General features: G+C 45.0%; 1 protein-coding gene across 4 annotated transcripts in view; it reads left to right on the top strand.

Annotated features, from left to right (window-relative positions):
- Positions 1-18,521, top strand: part of ZDHHC14 (zinc finger DHHC-type palmitoyltransferase 14) — a 276,640-nt gene that overhangs the window by 172,608 nt on the left and 85,511 nt on the right. For 2 of the 4 annotated variants that reach the window (XM_067701681.1, XM_067701679.1), the window contains exon 2: positions 59-231. In XM_067701681.1, coding sequence (XP_067557782.1) covers positions 59-231 — 173 coding nt within the window. The remainder of the gene's footprint in view (positions 1-58; positions 232-18,521) is intronic. The other 2 variants (XM_067701683.1, XM_067701680.1) reach the window with 1 other exon arrangement.

Genomic DNA, 18,521 nt, shown 5'->3' with positions numbered 1-18,521 from the left:
ACTGACATTGTATTTCCTTTCTTTCTCCCCTCCCCCCCGCCTCCCAACCTGCTGGCAGCTGTCCGTATCTAGCAGTGAAAATCACCCCTGCTATCCCCGTGGTCGGTGGCATTCTGTTCTTCTTTGTGATGGGGACCCTGCTGCGCACCAGCTTCAGCGACCCTGGCGTCCTTCCGCGAGCCACACCTGATGAAGCCGCCGACCTGGAAAGGCAAATAGGTAACCCTGAAGGTCCGCCCTTAGCCTCTGGTCACTGCCCACCTGTGCTCAGCCCCAGTGCGGGAGGACAAACGCGGAGCCCGTGCAGGAGGGGCTGGGCGCTGGACAGTGCCAAGTCCCCGGGGAGGAGTCCCGAAGTTTTCATTCACTTGGCCTGAGGATGACCTGAGTAGGAGGTGGGATGGAAAGTGGTCGGAGGTAAGGCTGAGGGACCGGTGCACTGGAGGCACGCTGGCGGTGCCGTCAGGCAGCCCGCTGCCACCGAGCTCTTTGAAACCCGAGCGTCCGAGTCCCTCCGAGAAGGAGCCTCTGTTGTGAAAGCTGTAGTTCCTGGTGGCTGCTCTTCATTCCCTTTTATCATCATCATAGCTGAACTCTGGTTTCCATGATGTAAACCTGGAAACGTTACATCTTAGACGGCTGTCCTATTTATCCAGCCTAGGATCCAGCATTTCCTTTATTAAGGCATAACAAAGATGTATATTTCTGGTATATATTGAGATGAATGGCTTTATTTTTCCTTAGATATTGGAAATCCTAGGATTAAAAATTTCCAGCAATCCATTTTAAAGATATTAAAACCAATCCTAATCCCTCATACAAAGAACCCTTAAAGTCCTTTTTTTAATTAAAAAGAGAGCTTCCTCTTAAAAGTTTGCCTTTGTGAATGTGCGGCTTGCTGTGGTACAGGGATAATTTGACAAGCGTGGCAGGGGGCTGTGATGACTCAGTGTGAACATAAAGTTTAGGCATGAAAAATCATTTGACAGAAATAGTTCTCTCCCAGTGGGCTTCCGTTCACAGCCCACTCAGAGGAAAGACCCCCACTTTCCACAGTATAAAGAGGTACAAGTGTGGGTCTTGATAGGTACCATCTGCTCTGGTCCACCTCCCCAAGTGCTGAAGCACAGACATGTCCTTCTCTGAGCGTCTGCTTCCATCCTTCATCCCTGTCACCTGGGAGGGAAGCAGTAAAGGAGTTGATGATGGGAGTGTATGTGAGTTGTCTGCTGGGCTGCAGCCTCCTTGTGTCCTGAGGTAGGGAAGTGGGGAGACAGTCTCTTTCTTTGACACCACCTATTGAGATTTGAACACAGGGTATTATTTCATAATCTAAAGCCTACATTTATAGCTTGTTAATAATCTGTAAAGGCCATCCATGACGGTCATTGAATTTGATCACATCCCAGCAAGTTTGTGAGGAAGACTTTATTATGACACCCATTTTACAAATAAGAAAACGAAGCCCCAAAGTGGTTAAATGGGAGAAAGTGGCAGAGCCAGAGCCTTCAACCCAGGTCTCCTGGGTCTCATCCGTTGTTCTTTAGGGATGTTCTTGCTCTTGAAGGCCCAGTTTCCTTCAAGGAATAGAACGGGGCCTCTAGAAACTGCGTAGTCTATGCCCATGTCAAACTGGCACAAGCTCGAAACTCCTTCTCAAGCAGTGTGCAGACAGCCCAGCTCCCCACACTGGCCGTTAAGCATTTTCCTGCTGTGATCTTATTTTCCCTCCCACCTCCCTGTTAGTGCTAGGAGCATCTGCAGAATCAGCAAGGTCAGGAACTGGGGGGTTTTCTGCCTTCCTTACAAAGTGGATAATAAAGAGTGCCATTGGAATTCTCTATGATGAATGCAGATTCTAAGAGGCACAGACTTTCCATCATTAACACTGAGGAAGTTGAATGATTCACTGAAGTGCAATTTTTTTGTTGTTTTGTTTAGTTTTTTTTTTTCTCTTAAAGTTGATAATCTCAGAGCAGTATTTTTCAACATAAGCAATTGTTAAAAACCAGCTCTGCCCCCATGTCTCCGCCCCCCAGAGACACAGATTCTGTGAGGGAACTAGATGGGGTAAAAGATAAAACCAAATTTTGTTTCCCGTGAAGGAGAGAAAAGGGACTGTAGAGACAGGGCTTTGGCATGGCAGAAATTAGTAGCCTGGCACATCCTTCCCTGAAAGGCAATGATGAGCCTAGACAAAATAATCAGAAACAATCATTTCATGACTCTGGAATTTGAGGAGTGGTTATTCATGAAAAACTGACGAACTCTGGGTAAGAACAGTGGGAGTCTGTGGCATTCTGTCCTGGGGCTGCTCTAATTGCTAACCTGCGTTCAGAGGTGAGGAAGTTCTACCTGGACAGGACAAGCCCTGAAAACCAGCAGCATCTCTGTCTGAGGGGCTGACTTGATTTGGAGTGGAGCATGGAAAAAACCAGAAACTGAAACTTTCACCTTAAGAAACTGGACAAAGAAGAGCAAACTGAACTCAAAGCAAGTAGGAGTAAGGAAGTCTTAAAGATGACAGTGGAAATCAATGAAACAGAATACGGAAAACAACAGAGAATATCAGTGAGCCCAAAAGTTAGTCCTTAGAGAAGGTCAACAAAATTGACAAACCTGTGACTATACTCCCCTGACCTTCCACTCCAAAACAAGACAGAGAAAAAGAGAGAAGATGTGAATTACCGAAATCAGGAATGAAAGCAGGGGCATCACCATAGGATTTTAACTTTATGCTACAAATGAGACCACTTAGACAAATGAACAAATTCTTAGAAAGCCACAATTACCAAAAAGAACGACTCAGGAAGAAATAAAAAATCTGAAAAAACACATAGCAAGTAAAGAAACTGGTCGTCCATATTAGAAAGATGAATTTGAACCCTTACCTCACACCATACATAAATTTTAAATGAATCATAGACCTACATATAAGAGCGAAAATGATAAAACTTCTGAAGGAAACATAGAGAAAATTTTCATGACCTTGTGTTAGGCAGAGTTCTTAGATATGACACCAAAAACGTGATCTGTAAAAGAAAAAGATGATAAATTGAATTTCATCAAATTAAAAACTTTTGTGCTTCAAAAGATACCATTTAAGAAAATGAAAAGACAAACCACAGACTGGGAGAAAATATTCACAAATCGAACATCTGATAAAACATTTCGTACTTGTATCTAGAACATATTAAGATCTCTTACAAGTCAATAATAAGACAAACAACCCAATTAAAAGATGGGTAAAGAATTGAACATTTTTTTCAAAGCATATATATGAATGGCCAATAAGCACATGAAAAGATGCTCAACATCATTAGTTGTTAGGGAAATGCAAATCAAAACCATAGTGCAGTACCACTTGACACCCACTAAAATGGCTCCAACCAGAAAGACGGACGGTGTTGATGAGGATGTGGACAAATTGGAACCCTCATGCGTTACAGGTGGGAACGTAAAATGGTGCAGCCACTTTGGAAAACTCTTCTCAAAAGTCCTCAAGAAGTTAAAGTTACCATATGACCCAGCAATTCTACGCCTCCGTATATATCCAAGAGAAATGAAAATACACGTGCTTGTATGTGCATTATACCTAATAACCAAAAACAGGAAACAGCCCACATGTCCATCGGTGGGTGAACTGATGTACAGTATGTGGTCAGTCCACACAATGGAATACTGTTAAGCAGTAACATGGAGCAAAGTGTTGACACAGGTTGAAAGAAGCCAAATCAGAAGACTAAATACTGTGTGGGTCCATTTATATGAAATGTCCAGAAAGGGCAAACTTTCAGAAAAGAGAGCAAATCAGGGATTGCCCAGGCTGGGGCTAGGACTGAGGGCTGACCACACCTGGATGTAAGAGAACTTGTTGGAGGGATGAAAATGGTGTAAAATACATTGTGGTGATGGTTGCATAAGCTAATACATTTACTAAAATCATTGTATCGCGCACTTACAATGGATAACTGTTATGTAATGTAATTTATACCACAATAAAGCTGTCAAAAATAAAAAGGAGGAAGAGAAGAAAGGAGAGAGGAGAAGGAAGAAGGCTCTCCTGTCCTCTGGTTGTGGGACTTTAGGCTAGTTGTGCACTTTCTAAACCTCATCCCACCATGTTCTTAACTTCAACATGGGAATAAGGACCCAGAGCCTGTGAGGTTCTTGTCAGGATTAGCTCAGTAAATCATAGAAATTTTTGAGAAAAATTCTCCTCTTTTCCCACTTGGTTCTCTCTTCACCTTCTATAAACACAGATTCTCATTAAAAAGCGACCCGGTTTGTGATGGAAATAAACAGCAGAGCTGGTCTAATGCTTTATAAGGAGTTCTCCCGTATATCACTTGGCTGTGGAAAATAAGATGATGTTTCAATGAAATCCTACCACATTTATTTTGTGCTCTCTAAAGAAGGAAAAATGAAAAATGCGATTTGGAAACTTTTTATTATTAGGGCTGTTGATTCCAATTATCCATTGTATTTCTCTGCGTGTAGAAGCCCAGAACAGCCACTTGAAACCTCCATCTGAGGAGCTGATTGAAGATTGGCCAAGCATCTGACCAGCTACCCCGTCTTCAGATTTCTGGAGAGGAGTGGGTGGCGAAGAGGAGGCTGTGTGTCTCAGAGTCTGTTCCAAGTCTCCGGAAACGCCTTACACTTCTTTCTTCTGAAAGAGCCTTCCCAATAACTCATGTTGCAGCTAAAAAGACAGCCAAGAATGCCAACAGGAGTCCAGGGAGGTCCTGCTGGGGTCATTGGAGTCCTGCTTGGAAACTTTTTAGTTTTGGAAACTCAGTTCTTTCAGTTCACTTGGGGACGATCAGATACTAAGCAACTGATTTGGGCTTAGAAAAAATTACGATACCACCTTCACGGGCTCCAAGCATTTCATTTCAATTAGGGATAGACCTTTCCAGGGATCAAAATAGGGGAAAGAGGCAGGTCTCCCTCCTTCCTTCTGTCCCGTGTGCATCTCTTCCCATCCTGAGGTTGCCAAGACAGGGACGGCAACTGTAAGCTGAAATATGCACTCCGCCTGTTGGGCTCTAAAAGCAAGGCTAGTTATTTAGGAAGCTCTCTCCCCGTGTCACGGTAACCCCGACCCCAAGTAAGTGATCTAATGGCTGCTTGGTGAGGATGGAATCAGATTAAAGGAAGCCAGGTGGCCTTTAAAAAATTCACCTGTGCTGTGGCAGAATCTGAAGAATTATTGTCTCCACTCTGAACCTTTTACTGGCCGGCTAGAGTACCACTCTGCTGGACAGTGCCCATGTTTGCGCCTCCCTTCCCTCTGCTCTGACCCCCTCTCCCCTCCCTCCTCTTCCTCTCCTCCCCCTTCTCCGCTGCCTTCTCTCCTCTCCTCTCCTCCCTCCTCTCCCTCCTCCTTTCTTCTTTCTCTCTCTCTCCCATACTCTTTTGGTCAAATTCTCATCATCCAAGAATTTTCCTTGTAGTACCCGGAAACAGTCACCATTTCTAACACTGGAGTTTATCTTTCATTGCCTCTTAAAGCCGTCCTTGGGCTGGGTATCCTCTGGAGGAGCCGTCTAGGAAGCAAGCAGTCAGCTTCCTGCCTCCACGGAGGCACTGGCCTTGTCAGCAGCTCAGGTCTACACTGTCCCAGAGAGTGCAATTCCTGCAAGGGCTCTGGAAACAGGGTGTGTTCACCACCCATCTGACTTGTTAGTTTTCTCCCCAAAGACATCTTAATTCTATGTTTAAGGGTAGAAACATTTTCATTGGAATTTTAATAACACTGATGGAGTTTTGTTGAAGAAAATGCTTTCTGAGGAGAACATTCTTAAGCGAATTTAAGACCTTAATTTTCTCTATTGTAAAGCTACACTATTTCCAATTTTTTCTCATTGCCATTTTTATTGTACCAAAATTATTTTTATTGGAGTGATTTCTTTTCTGTGTAAAATTTATAACTAAGATTTTTTTGTGATTTTTTTTAATATTATGAAAGCTGCCATTATGAATTTTCTTTTTTTTTTTTTTTCCAATTTTTTTCAATTTTTGGTTGCATCCCACAGCATGTGGGATCTTAGTTCCCTGACCAGGGATTGAACCCACTCCCCCTGCACTGGGAAGTGCAGTGTCTTAACCACTGGACTGCCAGGGAAGTCCCAGATTTTCTTATAGAACTGCTATTTCTACTACAACAAATTTTCCTGGTGACTTAATTTTTTACTGTGTGAATTTTTTAAGCCATAATTGGCTTCTTTTTGTGTTAGTTATTTCTACTGGTAATATTCACCATAAAATTGCTTTTAAAATTGATGGTTTCATTTATTTTTTGCCTTATAACTAGTCTATTGGCTGTGATTGCTCTGTGATGACCTCTTCCCATACATTTTGCAGTCACGTTGTATGCTGTATACTAGATAGCCACACTTGAATATGCAAGAAAAAAAGAAAAAAGGCAGGCATCAAAGATGGTTAATTTGATTGATTTTTGCCAGTTTTCTTTTCAGAAGGTGACATTTTCTGTCCATTTCTCCTATTCTTATTTGCACCTCCCTACTCATCTCCAAAATTACCGCAGTTAATCCTTTGTGTAATTTTTATTTGCAGTGTGGTCATTTCAGGACCTCATGAACATTCTGCTAGACCAAGAACTTTGTCTAGAATTGAACTGCACCTGCCTCTCTGGGATTCCTTCCTGCCTTTCCCATTCGCTCTCCCCTGCTGCCTGTTCTCTACCCTGTTCTTTCCAGCATTATTATGATGCTACTTCATTAGCTTTTAGACTTTCTCTTTTATGCACCAGCTTAAGCATTTACCTGTGTCCACTGAAATAAAATATTCCCTGCCCTTTTCCTGTAAAGTAATTTGTTTATTGGTCCACGATGAAAAGGTAGAATAGTATTAATAGCTATTTTTATTAAGTACTTCTCTTGTGCCCGGCATTATGCTAACCTCTTTCCATGTATGATCTCATTTAAGACTCACCACAGCCACTCCATGATGTTTAGATGCTATTAATGTTCCTATTTTATGTAAGAGAAAGCTGGTGCTCAGATTTGCTGAAGGTCATCTGACCAGAGCTGGCAGTCAAATACAGGTCGGTCTGCCATGACACCCTGTGCTATTAACCACCGCCTGCTACTGCCCACCATCTTGTTGCCCCAAGGGGAAATTTCTGGGACCCCTGGAGCAGGTAGCACTTCCCTTTGCCCGTAAGTTATATTCTCTGTCCCCGCCCCAGATTGTCAGCATCATCTGGTCCTCCAACTTCCCTGGCCCATTGGCTGGGTCTCCCTGTCATAGCCACGGTCAGAAATAGAGAGCCGTGTCCAGCACACTGTGGCTAGCGGGCCTGGTTCTCAAATCCTGAGCTCAAGTGGGTGGAGAAGAAGAACTACAGGGAAACTCCAGACAACCTGACGGCCCTATTGGAGCTGCCTCGCTGATGTCTAGTTGTTCCCTGATGCTTGTGAAGGAGTTAAGGGAAGGGGGGGCAGGGTGTCCTACCATATCTGAAATACCTTCTAGAAGAGGCATTTCCTTGTTTAGGAGAAAATGCCAGAATCATCTAGTGTGTACTGATGCCAGGGAAGGGTAGTGAGTCTCCTATAGAAATGCAGAGTGGTTGCTTAGAATGTCAAACTTCCTGATTGTCTCTTTTAAAAAAAATCCCACCCTGGGAGAGCTGGAAACCAGATGTCACAGTTCAGAATTATGGTATTTGGGGAAATACCACAAGGTTCCAAAGGGTCTAGTTCTGAGGGATGGAAGGAGCTGGAGATTTTGTTTTACTGAAGGATTTGGAAGAATGAGTGTGTTTCATCCAGGATGCTCGTTGAAGCCTATGTTATTTCTTCTTCCTGTAGAAGTCCAAACTTTTGGGAATGTACTGTGTGCTGGAACTGAGGCCAGTTTCTGATGCAAATGTATTTACTGAGCCTAAATTCCTAAATCTACGTAGGTATTTTAGTGACCTCCGTAGTCCCCATCCTGAATCTACTGGGTGTGTCTCAATATAGTTGAAGATTTGACTTATATATGTGTATGTATGTACAGATTGGAAAATCTTCTGTAGAACTGATGAACTCCTTCCTAAAAGCAATGCTATCACTTCATTTCAGGTAAGGGGAAATCTCTCTCTCTCTCACTGCACCAATGTCACAGTCTTTAAAGAGTCTGTGTTAAATCAGCAAAGTGATGACATAGAGCAATGTTGACATGCTTTACTTTAAAAAAAAAAAGTACTGTAATTGTAATCATTTCTCATACACAAGGCCACAAAAAGGGGAAAGATGATGAAAGAACCAGGGTGAGGAAAATGTCAACTTCAAGGGAACGGCGGAAGCCAGGTGCTGCAAGGAGGGGAAGTAAAGGATCAAGTGGCATGAAAGGGATGGGAAAATTGGGACCACGTGGTTCAGGAATATGGCCAAAGGAAAGAGCAAGAGTCTGGAGCTTGTTAATGGAAATTAGAGGCCCATCCTCACCCAGCTGGGGGCACTAAGAAGACTGCTGACTCACGGATCTCCTGGCTGTAATACAAGAGCTTTCTCAGCTCACCTCCCCAACTGCAGGTAGGCTGCTGGTTCATTGCAATGCTCTGAGTCATAGGAAGTCCCAGTTTAAAGGGACCTCAGCAATCATGGAGTCTGTCCTGGACAACTCCCTTAGTTTACAGATGAGTAAAACAAGTCTCAAAGAGAGACAGGTACAAATCCGCCAATGCTCACACAGAGCGAATCTGAGACAGACCTGAGACTCCAGCCCTGGGGTCCTGACGCCACGTGCAGGTACTATACCTCTCCTTTGACTTTTTTGCTTCTGAAACTGAATCCCTAAATCCTAAATCAAAGCGAGGTCCGTGAAAAAGCAACATCAACGTCACCTGGGAGGGGCTTCCCTGGTGGTGCAGTGGTTAAGAATCCGCCTGCCAATGCAGGGGACACGGGTTCAAGCCCTGGTCCAGGAAGATCCCACATGGTGCGGAGCACTAAGCCCGTGCGCCACAACTACTGAGCCTGCGCTCTAGAGCCCGTGAGCCACAACTACTGAGCCCAAATGCTGCAACTACTGAAGCCCGCGTGCCTAGAGCCCGTGCTCTGCAACAAGAGAAGCCACTGCAATGAGAAGCCAAGTGGCCCCTGCACTGCAACAAAGAGTAACCCCCGCTCGCCGCAACTAGAGAAAGCCTGCGTGCAGCAACGAAGACCCAGCGCAGCCAATAAATAAATAAATAAATATTTAAAAAATCACCTGGGAACTGAGTAGACCTGCAGGACCTCAGCCCCCAGCCCACCTGCTGAATCAGCATCTGTCCTTTAAACCAGACGCAGGTAATTCACATGAAAGCTGAGAAGCACAGCCCTAAAGCCCTTCCACCTCCCTCCCTGCGACGGGTGCCCAAACCTATGACCGTCCTCTCCAACAGTCAGTATTTGCTTCCTCTCCTCTTAAGCTCTCGGAACCATCATATTTTCAGGAGTTTGGCGCACTACAACTTCATTTACTTTGAGCATTCAGTGTAACAACTTCCTGCAGCAAATCTGAGTAGGTGCTTCACATTCTTTATTACTACTTATGAAAATAACTGTATCAATAAATATTTTCTCTTTAGATAGTGCTTTGCAGAGTTCAAAGTCCATCTCTGTTTTCATCATCAGTAAAGTATGTGGCTATGAGCGCCAGCTCTGTCAATAAGTTGATTGAGCCTGCATCCCAACTGTTCCACTCGCTGTATAATCCTGAGAAGTGTTTGAACTTCTCTGAGCCTTGATTTTGATGCATATAAAATAGATCCACTAAGTGCAAAGATCCATTCTAGTGTTGTTATTCTGTGATTCTAGAAATAAACCCTTCTTCCTCCTTTGCTTGACCATGAAAATTTGGCAACCTAAATGCTTTAGAAGGTTATTAAGCCTATTCAGCTACTGAAACAGGAGTGACATATTCCGTTAATAATTTTAGAATGCAAAGCTATACGCACACCCATGTAAATTCAACAAGTAAACTGTAGTTGCTGCGAAATAAGCGAGATATTTAAATGACTCACTGGAATATTACTATCATTATTACTTTAACTGGTATGCTTGGGAGGGTAAAGTAGGTTGATGAAACAGTAGCTCTCTGAGTGAGGGAGTGAGTCAGCCAGTCAGTAGGTTTTAGAGGGAAGTCAAAGCTAAAGCACTTATCCAGGCAGGGCCTGTTGGGCAAAATGGGATCTGGTCACGCCGCCGCCGCCGGTGTGTGCGTTGGGCGGGATGGGGAGGGAGGCGAGAATGGCCTTTCAGGAGAGAAGTCCCCCCGGAGAAGGTTAATCAGAAGAGTGAGCAGGCTCTTTGTGCTGGGAAGTGGGAGGCATTTTCTTCTGACAAGTGTAGAGTAGCATGAAAGGCAGCTCAGGAATAAAAGGAAACAAAGGACTCTGGGAGGAGAGAGGAAATGGAGTGGCAAGGAGGTGGGGCGGGGCTCAGCTGGGAGGAGCCGGGAGAGGCCGAGCAGGTGCAGGTCCAGGAAAGGATTACCCGCCACGCTGAGCAGCAGAGATGATTTAAGGAAGGAGTGCTGTGGTCAGAGAAGCAATAGGTCTGCCTTGCCGTTTTCTTGGGAAGAGCTTTTTTTTTTTCTTTTAACAGCCCGGGGAGTCATCCCACATACTGCTTTGTAACCAACACCTGCACGTTTTGTGGCTGGAGTCTAAATTAGGAATCCAATTTAAGTGAGAGCCTCTTGCCAAGCAACCCATTCGTTACTGCCTCTGCTTAGCCTTATCCCTCACCTGTCAGATGCCCGTGTGTCATTTATGCACTCGCATACTCTGTGAATGTGTAACTTCGTTGACATGTTACCTTTGGGGTCTGTGATATCAGTGAAACTGTGTCATAATAATCACCCTCTGAAACCTTGATGTAATCCAACCAACTCACCGTTGTTTTCCAAGTGAACTTTCTTCCTCTTTCTTTGGAGTTTAATGCTGCGGTGTAGGGATTTACAGCTGGTTTGGGGGGGCTGGGGCATGCTATATCTCCCTTCCCTCCTGTGTCCTAGAAAACTCAAATATAGGTTATGGGAGATAGCTCAACTGTTGTGTTTCTTGTAGATAAGTTCTGAGGCTAAGACTCATTGCCTAAGAATATAAGTAGACTAACGTCAGCTGTGTTGTCCAAGCTTGTGATGGGCATTAGCACTCAGAGGCTGGAAGGTACATGAAAGAGGACAGGGAAGGCTTGAGGTGGTTCTATCTGGAAGAATGGTGGGGCGCTTCCTGCCACCATGTTTGGTACAGAAAAAATTCCTAACATTTTTCATGTATCCAGATTTATCTTCCAAAGCTCCTGTAGGAAAAAGTTGGCTTATGTAGGTGGAAAGAAGTGAAGACCATTTATTTGGAAACTGTAGATTAACACTTTCTAAGAGAAAACAGAAATCCAAGTGGATGAATGCCATACTTCATACCATCAGAATCTGGAGTGTGCACTTGACAAAATTTCTTTATTTTCCTTTAAGGGTAGAAACTTGAAGTCCAGGGGTCCTTGAGTGAGTGAATGGATGGGTTACTCCTTGCACTCAATAGAAATCAATAGAACAGAAATAGGCTAAAATCTCCTGTGGCCCTCACAAAACTAAATGGAACACGCTTGGAGCGATACTGAGTTCAACAGAAATAGAATGCAAACCACATGTGTAATTGCAAATTTTCTAGTGACATTAAAGTGAAGAGGGATAGGTGAAATTAATTTTAATAGTATATTTTATTTAGCCCCGTATATCCAAAATAGTATCATTTCGACATGTATTCAATATAAAAAAGTACCAACAAAATCCCTTACATTTTGGTGGGTTTTTTGGTATGAAGTCCTTTCAGTGTGTATCTCGCACTTACAGCACATAGCAATTCCGATGCGCCACATTCCACCTGCTCAGTAGATACACATGGCTAGTGGCTGCCATATTGGACAACATGAACATACAGAACAAAGAATTGGGCCTAAATAGTTATTGGAATCTCTGAGAGTTCTTGGTATTGTTTATCTTGTTTGGGGATCATTTGAATAACCACTGGATTCCTCCTTTGAGATCCTCCGCCTGTTATGTATTCCATAATACATATCTGAAGGCAGAGTCAAGCATCTCTGGAGAGTTGAACAACCACAGAACTCATGCGTCTCAAAGGAATTAGTCGGGGAATGGGTGGCTTGCTTTCCCGTGGTCTGTTTCCTAAGATACAAATATAGTGACTCAAATGGGAAATTTAAGAACAATACCCGGGGACTTCAATGATCTGGTAATGGACTCATCTAAGGGAAGCATGCCGTGTTTATGCTTTGGGGACCCGTGTCACAGGTCATGGCCAGGCTAAGCCCTCTCTGCATGGATCCTCAGGACTGGGGAGCTGTCATTTAACAGTTGTCACAGATTTCCCGAGCTCACCCATGGGCTGGGGTAAGAGTATCCCAGGGTTATCAAAGCCTCTGGGTACCACATGCTAGCAGAAGGCTGTTGAAAAGTTTACTTCTGGTGCCTCATGGGAGAAGTTTGTCTTTCCCTTCCTATCAAAGGATTGCTGATTATCTAAAGCCAGCTGGAGCTGTTGTCTCGCTGTTGGGACTGTCCTCCCCGTGTGTGGTGTGTGTGTTGTCAACGGTTGCTCCAAAGCCAAAAATCCCAGCAGGAGGACACTTGGGGCATATATTATTTTACGAGATGTAACTCTTCTGCACTCACTCAGGTATAATGGATTCATTTGGGAGGGCGAGAGTTGGGCCATCGCAAGTGTCAGTGAGGCCAGAACTTTCAGATTGGATCCTGGTAACACTCCTTATGTCATATGGTTGATTTGAAGTTTCAAATTACTTGGAGAAGAGGCCCACTTGAAAGGTGGCTTCTGATCCTTAATTAGTTGTTTTTTTTTTAAGATTTTTAAAGTCTTTATTAAATTTGTTACAGTATTGCTCCTGTCTTATGTTTTTGGTGTTTTGACCGCGAGGCACGTGGGCTCTTAGCTCCCCAACCAGGGATCGAAGCCACACTCCCTGCATTGGAAGGTGAACCACTGGACCACCAGGGAAGTCCCAATTCGTTTGTTTTTAGTTTGTGCAGTTTCACCATGGTTCAGGCCTATCTTATTGAACATGAATGTCCTATGAGTCTCGTCTAAAAGGACAACGTAACACTCTCGCCAAGACTTTTTATCTGATTATTATTATAAATTCCACAGCGTATGCATGACTCTTTGATGGACTGGGATTCTAGGCTTTTCAAGCCAGTGAGTGAAGCATGGGCATTTGGGACAGGGCTGCCCCTCTGTTTTCCTGGTCACCGCTCTGCAGAGAGAGGTTATTAAGAGCAGCTACACAAGAATGCCTGTGGTTGCCTGCTTTCCTCAGCTTCCCCACCTGGGCAGGAGTAGGTTAAGGGCTCGCTCACTTGTGCTCTGTATAAACCCCCATCCAGTTACAGGTGCTTCCGACCGAGGTGCGAGTGATAGTCTTTTCTTCCCTGTTACCATCTTTTCAGACCAGGAGACAGTTGCTGGGTGTTTCATTTATTTCCCTGCATGCCGTTCACCTGTGCCTTAATCCGCTGTACATCAATTTTAGCACTGAGGCACCTTCCTCATCGCCTCTGCCATTCTAGAAAAAAGAAGGACACATTTTTCTCTTAGATACGGATGAGAAGGTTTTGCTGTCATATATGATATTAATCCCATGAATACCAACAAAAACGTCAAGTTCTAAGAAAAGAACCCAGAAATGAAAGCGGTGGAGAACAGGTCACGTGGGTGTGTGATTGTGGCCAGTGTTGAGAGGAAGCTGTCTGTAGTTGGACAAACTTTTGCTGGGTGACTACAGAGAGATGACTGCATTTTTCTCCGAACGAGCACAGAATGCTTCAAACATTTATGTGGTTATTTTTTATCTTGTGATGACATATCCCAGACACTTAATGAAAAGTATTCCCGGCTGGTTGTTTAGTTAGAAAATGAATCATTATCAGTTAATCTATTTTAAGCACGCACTATCTTAAGAACTATGGAGGAATCAAAAATCTAGCTGGAGGCTAGCATACAGAGTGAAAACACTGAGGCTTCTTTTTTTAAACAACAGAAATTTATTTTCTCGCAGTTCTGGAGGCTGGAAGTCCCAGATCAATGTGTCGGCTGGTTTGGTTTCTCCTGAGGCCTCTTGTCCTCAGCTTGCCTGGTGGCCAAGAAGGCTTTTTAAAACAAACAAGCAAACAAAGGAACATCATTAAGGGCAGATGGTTGTGATGCAGGGTTTTACAATCTTTGCGCTGCGGACAGTTTGAGGCAGAGAATTCTTTGCGGTGAGGGCCGTCCTGAGTTTGCAGGATGGGTAGCGGCATCCCTCCCCTCTACCCACTAGATGCCATGAGCACCCCCCTGCCCCAGCTGTGAGAATAAAACTGTCTTCTGACAGTGCCAAATGTCCCCTGGGAGGTAAGATCACCCCAGGTGGAGAAACTGAATTTGTGAGGATTGAGGGAACCATGAACCTAGGAGAGAATCAAGAGAGATTAATCACGGGGAGTTGTCTGGGAAAAGCAGATCTGAGCTGGATCTCAAAAGACAAGAGGATAAGAATTGCCTGAGTCCATGGTCCCTGGGGTGGAGGTGGGCAGAGAATAGGAGAAGGGAGACATTTTAGAAAGTAGTGACTGAAAAAGGCATATAGGAACCCAAACAAGATTTCTTTGGCCAGCATGGGTGGTACATAAGAGTAAGGGGCAATAATGAATGAATCTGGCTGGTGTTTGTGGTGGGTAATAGCCGCTCAATACAGGTTTCAAAAGGCAAGAAAATAGAACCAGGAAAGAATGAGAATGACTCAGGCTTTTATAGCATACACTGTACGCCGAGCACTGTCTTATTGATGTTAATTTAATCCTCTCAGCAGCCCTAGGAGGCAGGTGCTATTACTATTCCTACTTTACAGCTGGAGAAACTGAGGCATGGAGAGGATGAGTAACTTCCAAAAATCTCAGCCAGTAAATAGCAGAGCCCCAGTTTACGCCCCTGTCCAGTCGCCAAGCCCATGCTCTCACCCATGGCACTGGGGCAGGGGTTAGTCCGCGTGGTTCCTGGGTGATGGAGTTCTCACCAGGCGGCAGGAATGGGTCTGGAACCCAGGTGGTCAAGCAAGGTTTGAAAGGAATAAAAAACCCTACCCTAGTTTTCAAAAACGTCAGGAATTTGTTGGAAGGGTCACACAGATGCTCAGATTGTAGAGGAAAGCAAGGGAAGCAGTGTCGAGCAGATAGCTCAGATCCATTAGCCCAGGAATCGGGACAGGGAGAGTAAGGTGAACATTGGAGCCGGGGCTTTGAGCAGGAGAGGACAGGTGAGGCCTGGGCTGGGGGGAGGGTGATGGGCAGACAAGGCTGCCACGGAGTGCGGGCGGGCCAAGGTGGGTCCCAGGTAGGTCCCAGGTGAGCCGAAGAAGAATTTGGACTCTGATGGTGAAGCCAGCAAGAGGCAGGGGTAACTAGAAGGAAGGTTGCGGGGAGAAGGAGGCTGGAATTGGAGATGAGGCTGGGCCTGTGTCAGGGAACTTGAGTGTGGAGGGATGGCTTCATGAGACAGGCCACGTGGTGGAAAGGCCGTGGGCCTGGACCCTGGCTCCTCCGTTCACGGCTGTGATCTAGGCCCATTGCTCAGCCCTCCAGCCTGGGGGCCCACGTCTCTGGAACCTGTCTCGTGGGTTATTGGAACAGTTAAACGAGATACTCTATACGTGAGGCCTAGTCCAGCAGAGGGAGATGCCCTAACGGTGATGAGGTCAGCTGGAGAGGAAGAAGTTGGAGCCAAACCAACGCGAGGACACCATCGGATGGCAGTAACGGGATGAGGGTCTGCTCGGGACGGGCTCTGGGAGAGAGAACCGTGGCGCTGTTACAGTTCGTCGGTGCCACTCTGATACGAGAGTAATGAAACGTGATTTTTGCCATGTTGGGATTTTTTTCTCCAGTGGGTCATCCAGTACATAACAGTCTTTATCTAAATGGACAGAAATTGAGCATCAGGGCTGAACAGCTGATTTTCACATTTGGTGGAGGTGCGTGGTTAGATGTTGTCCAGTATCGTGTTAGGTTGAAGAATGAGATAAAAGCAAAGTTTTATTCTAAGGGCAGGACTTTGGTTGTTCTTATTTGTGAATTTAGCTCTAAAAATAACTTCAGCATCCAGACACTTAAAGGGTTTGTGGTGCCTCTTGTGAGCTGGGCACACCTCCATCCGCAAACTTCCCAATTTCATTCCCTCACCGCTGAGAAAAGCGCGAACAACAGATGACTCTGAGGGCATACAGACTGAAGGCGACGCACCAGCGTGAAGCCTCGTGCTGTGCAAACCTGGGCAGAGTATCAGGAACTGCCCTCCCCATCGCCACCCTAATAAATAATGTAAATAGAGCTTTTTCACTGATTTCCAATGAATGTTTTAACTGCCTAAACCAGCGCTGTCCAATAGAAATATACTCTGAGCTGCAAATGCAAGCCACACGTGTCATTTAAAATTTTCTGGTAGCCACTTTATAGTAGTAAAAAGAAACGGGTGAGATTAATTTTAATAAGATATTGTATTTCAGCCAATTCTTCACAGTATTATCATTTGAACATGTAATCAGTATTTAGAGAGCATTGAGGTGTTTTACATTCTTGCTTTCTTACTAAATCTTTCAAATCAAGTGTGTACTTTACACATCTCAATGAGACAAGCCACATTTTTAATGCTTAAGCGCCACAGTGGCAGAGGCCACCGTGCTGTACAGCAGAGGTGCAAATTCCCCAACTGCAAGGCTGCCTTTCCAGAAAAAGGCTGGTAATAACTCTAAGCTTGGTGACACCCACATCACCCTGGTTCCCATTTGACTGATGCCTGTGGATATGAATGCAGGTTTGTGGTTCATTTCCCACCTCATCTAGTTTGCATCGCCAGAGGGAAAGAGTTTACGAACCATCCATCACCTTGAGAGCCCCAGATGGGCTATTTAGTGACAAGAGCAGCCCATCCAGAGGGCTGACATCCAGCCGTTACTAACTTCAGAGAAAAACAAAACTAATAACTTCGGGGCCAAAGTGGAACGCAAGTTTGTGAGAAGGAATTTCAAATATAAGAAAGGCAACAGCCCATCCATAAAGAAAGATGGTTTTCAGACTAAAGCAATGAAAGACTCCGAATTTTGTCTTTGGTTTTATTTCTTCTGCCTGAGATCCTCATTTCAGGTCCTTCTGATTCCATTTTTCCACTTGACAGCGCACAGGGTGGTTCTAAGGGCGTCAATGCTAAAATAATAATTATTGGGTTGACATTTTGCAAAAATCACCAGGTGAACTCTGGGGGTATGAAACAATATAACAGAGTTCAAAGAATGTGGAACAGGGATTTCTCTTCCCTGCCGGAGGCTCGTTTTTCTTTCCTGGCCAAACGCACAGAGGGGGAGGAGCTTGCGACAGGAGAGAACATCTGGAAATGTGACCTGCAGGGAGGGCGGCCCAGCTCCCAGCCTCCAGAGGCTGGATTTCCCCTCCGGCTCTCTGAGAGAAAGGAGAGTGAGCACTTCTGAGTCTAACCATACTTCAGAATTATTACAGCTCAAAACATACAGTGTGATGATTGAGAGATTCTCGGGCTTCCCACAAAGCTCTCCCGGGATCAAAGCAGTGAACAACTGCTCTTCCAGGATGATAAATGGTTGTTGGTTTTCTTTCATCAGTATTTTAATAACCATTTGCACATTTTGGCAATTATGGACACAGAGAGTCTGATGACGATTACAGAAGCAGATTGCAGAGGTGCTTCACGGGACGCAGTTGGCCGTCAAAAGCAACACGCAGGTTTCAGCCCCGGCACCTGGCTGTCCGGCCACCTCCTGAAGCAGGTGTGCAGTGGCTGTTGGTGTAGAGCAGCTGATGCGGAGAGGTTGGCTGCCTTGCCCTTGGACGCTCTCTTCGCCAAGACAGCTTCGCTCCCCAGCAAGAGCACCGAAAGCCCCACTCAGCCACTTAGCTCTTTCCGTGTCTGCGACTGGCCACTGGATTCCGAGCTGCTTTGGCAGCCATTCCTGCCTGTGCTGGGGGGAGGAATCTGACAGATCGCCTCTCCTTGGTCTGTCGGAGAGAGCTGGACCCCCTGCATCAGAGAGGGCACCTTCTTGGAAGAAAAGTGCTGTTGGTGTTTCCTGGACGCTTCTCATTTCTCAGTTAAAGTCATATTCAAACCACTTATTTCACTCTTCTGTGTTCCCTCATGTCAAGCTCCAGGTTGTCATGAATACTGTTTGGTAGCATACTGGCTATAAAAGTTTTGCCTGGAAAAGAGTCTGGAAGAAAAGTTTTTAAAGGCCTGGAATTCGTAGGAGAAGCACAGGGAGGTGTCTTTCCACATCGTAAAAAGTTTTAGAGTTGAGTGTGCGAACCAAAATAGTAAGATGATGGGGGGCTTCCCTGGTGGCGCAGTGGTTGAGAATCTGCCTGCCAATGCAGGGGACACAGGTTCGAGTCCTGGTCTGGGAGGATACCACTTGCCACAG

This window comes from Pseudorca crassidens, chromosome 13 (genome assembly GCF_039906515.1).
Source record: "Pseudorca crassidens isolate mPseCra1 chromosome 13, mPseCra1.hap1, whole genome shotgun sequence".
Lineage (NCBI taxonomy): Eukaryota > Metazoa > Chordata > Mammalia > Artiodactyla > Delphinidae > Pseudorca > Pseudorca crassidens.
This window is presented reverse-complemented; position numbering and strand designations above follow the sequence as displayed.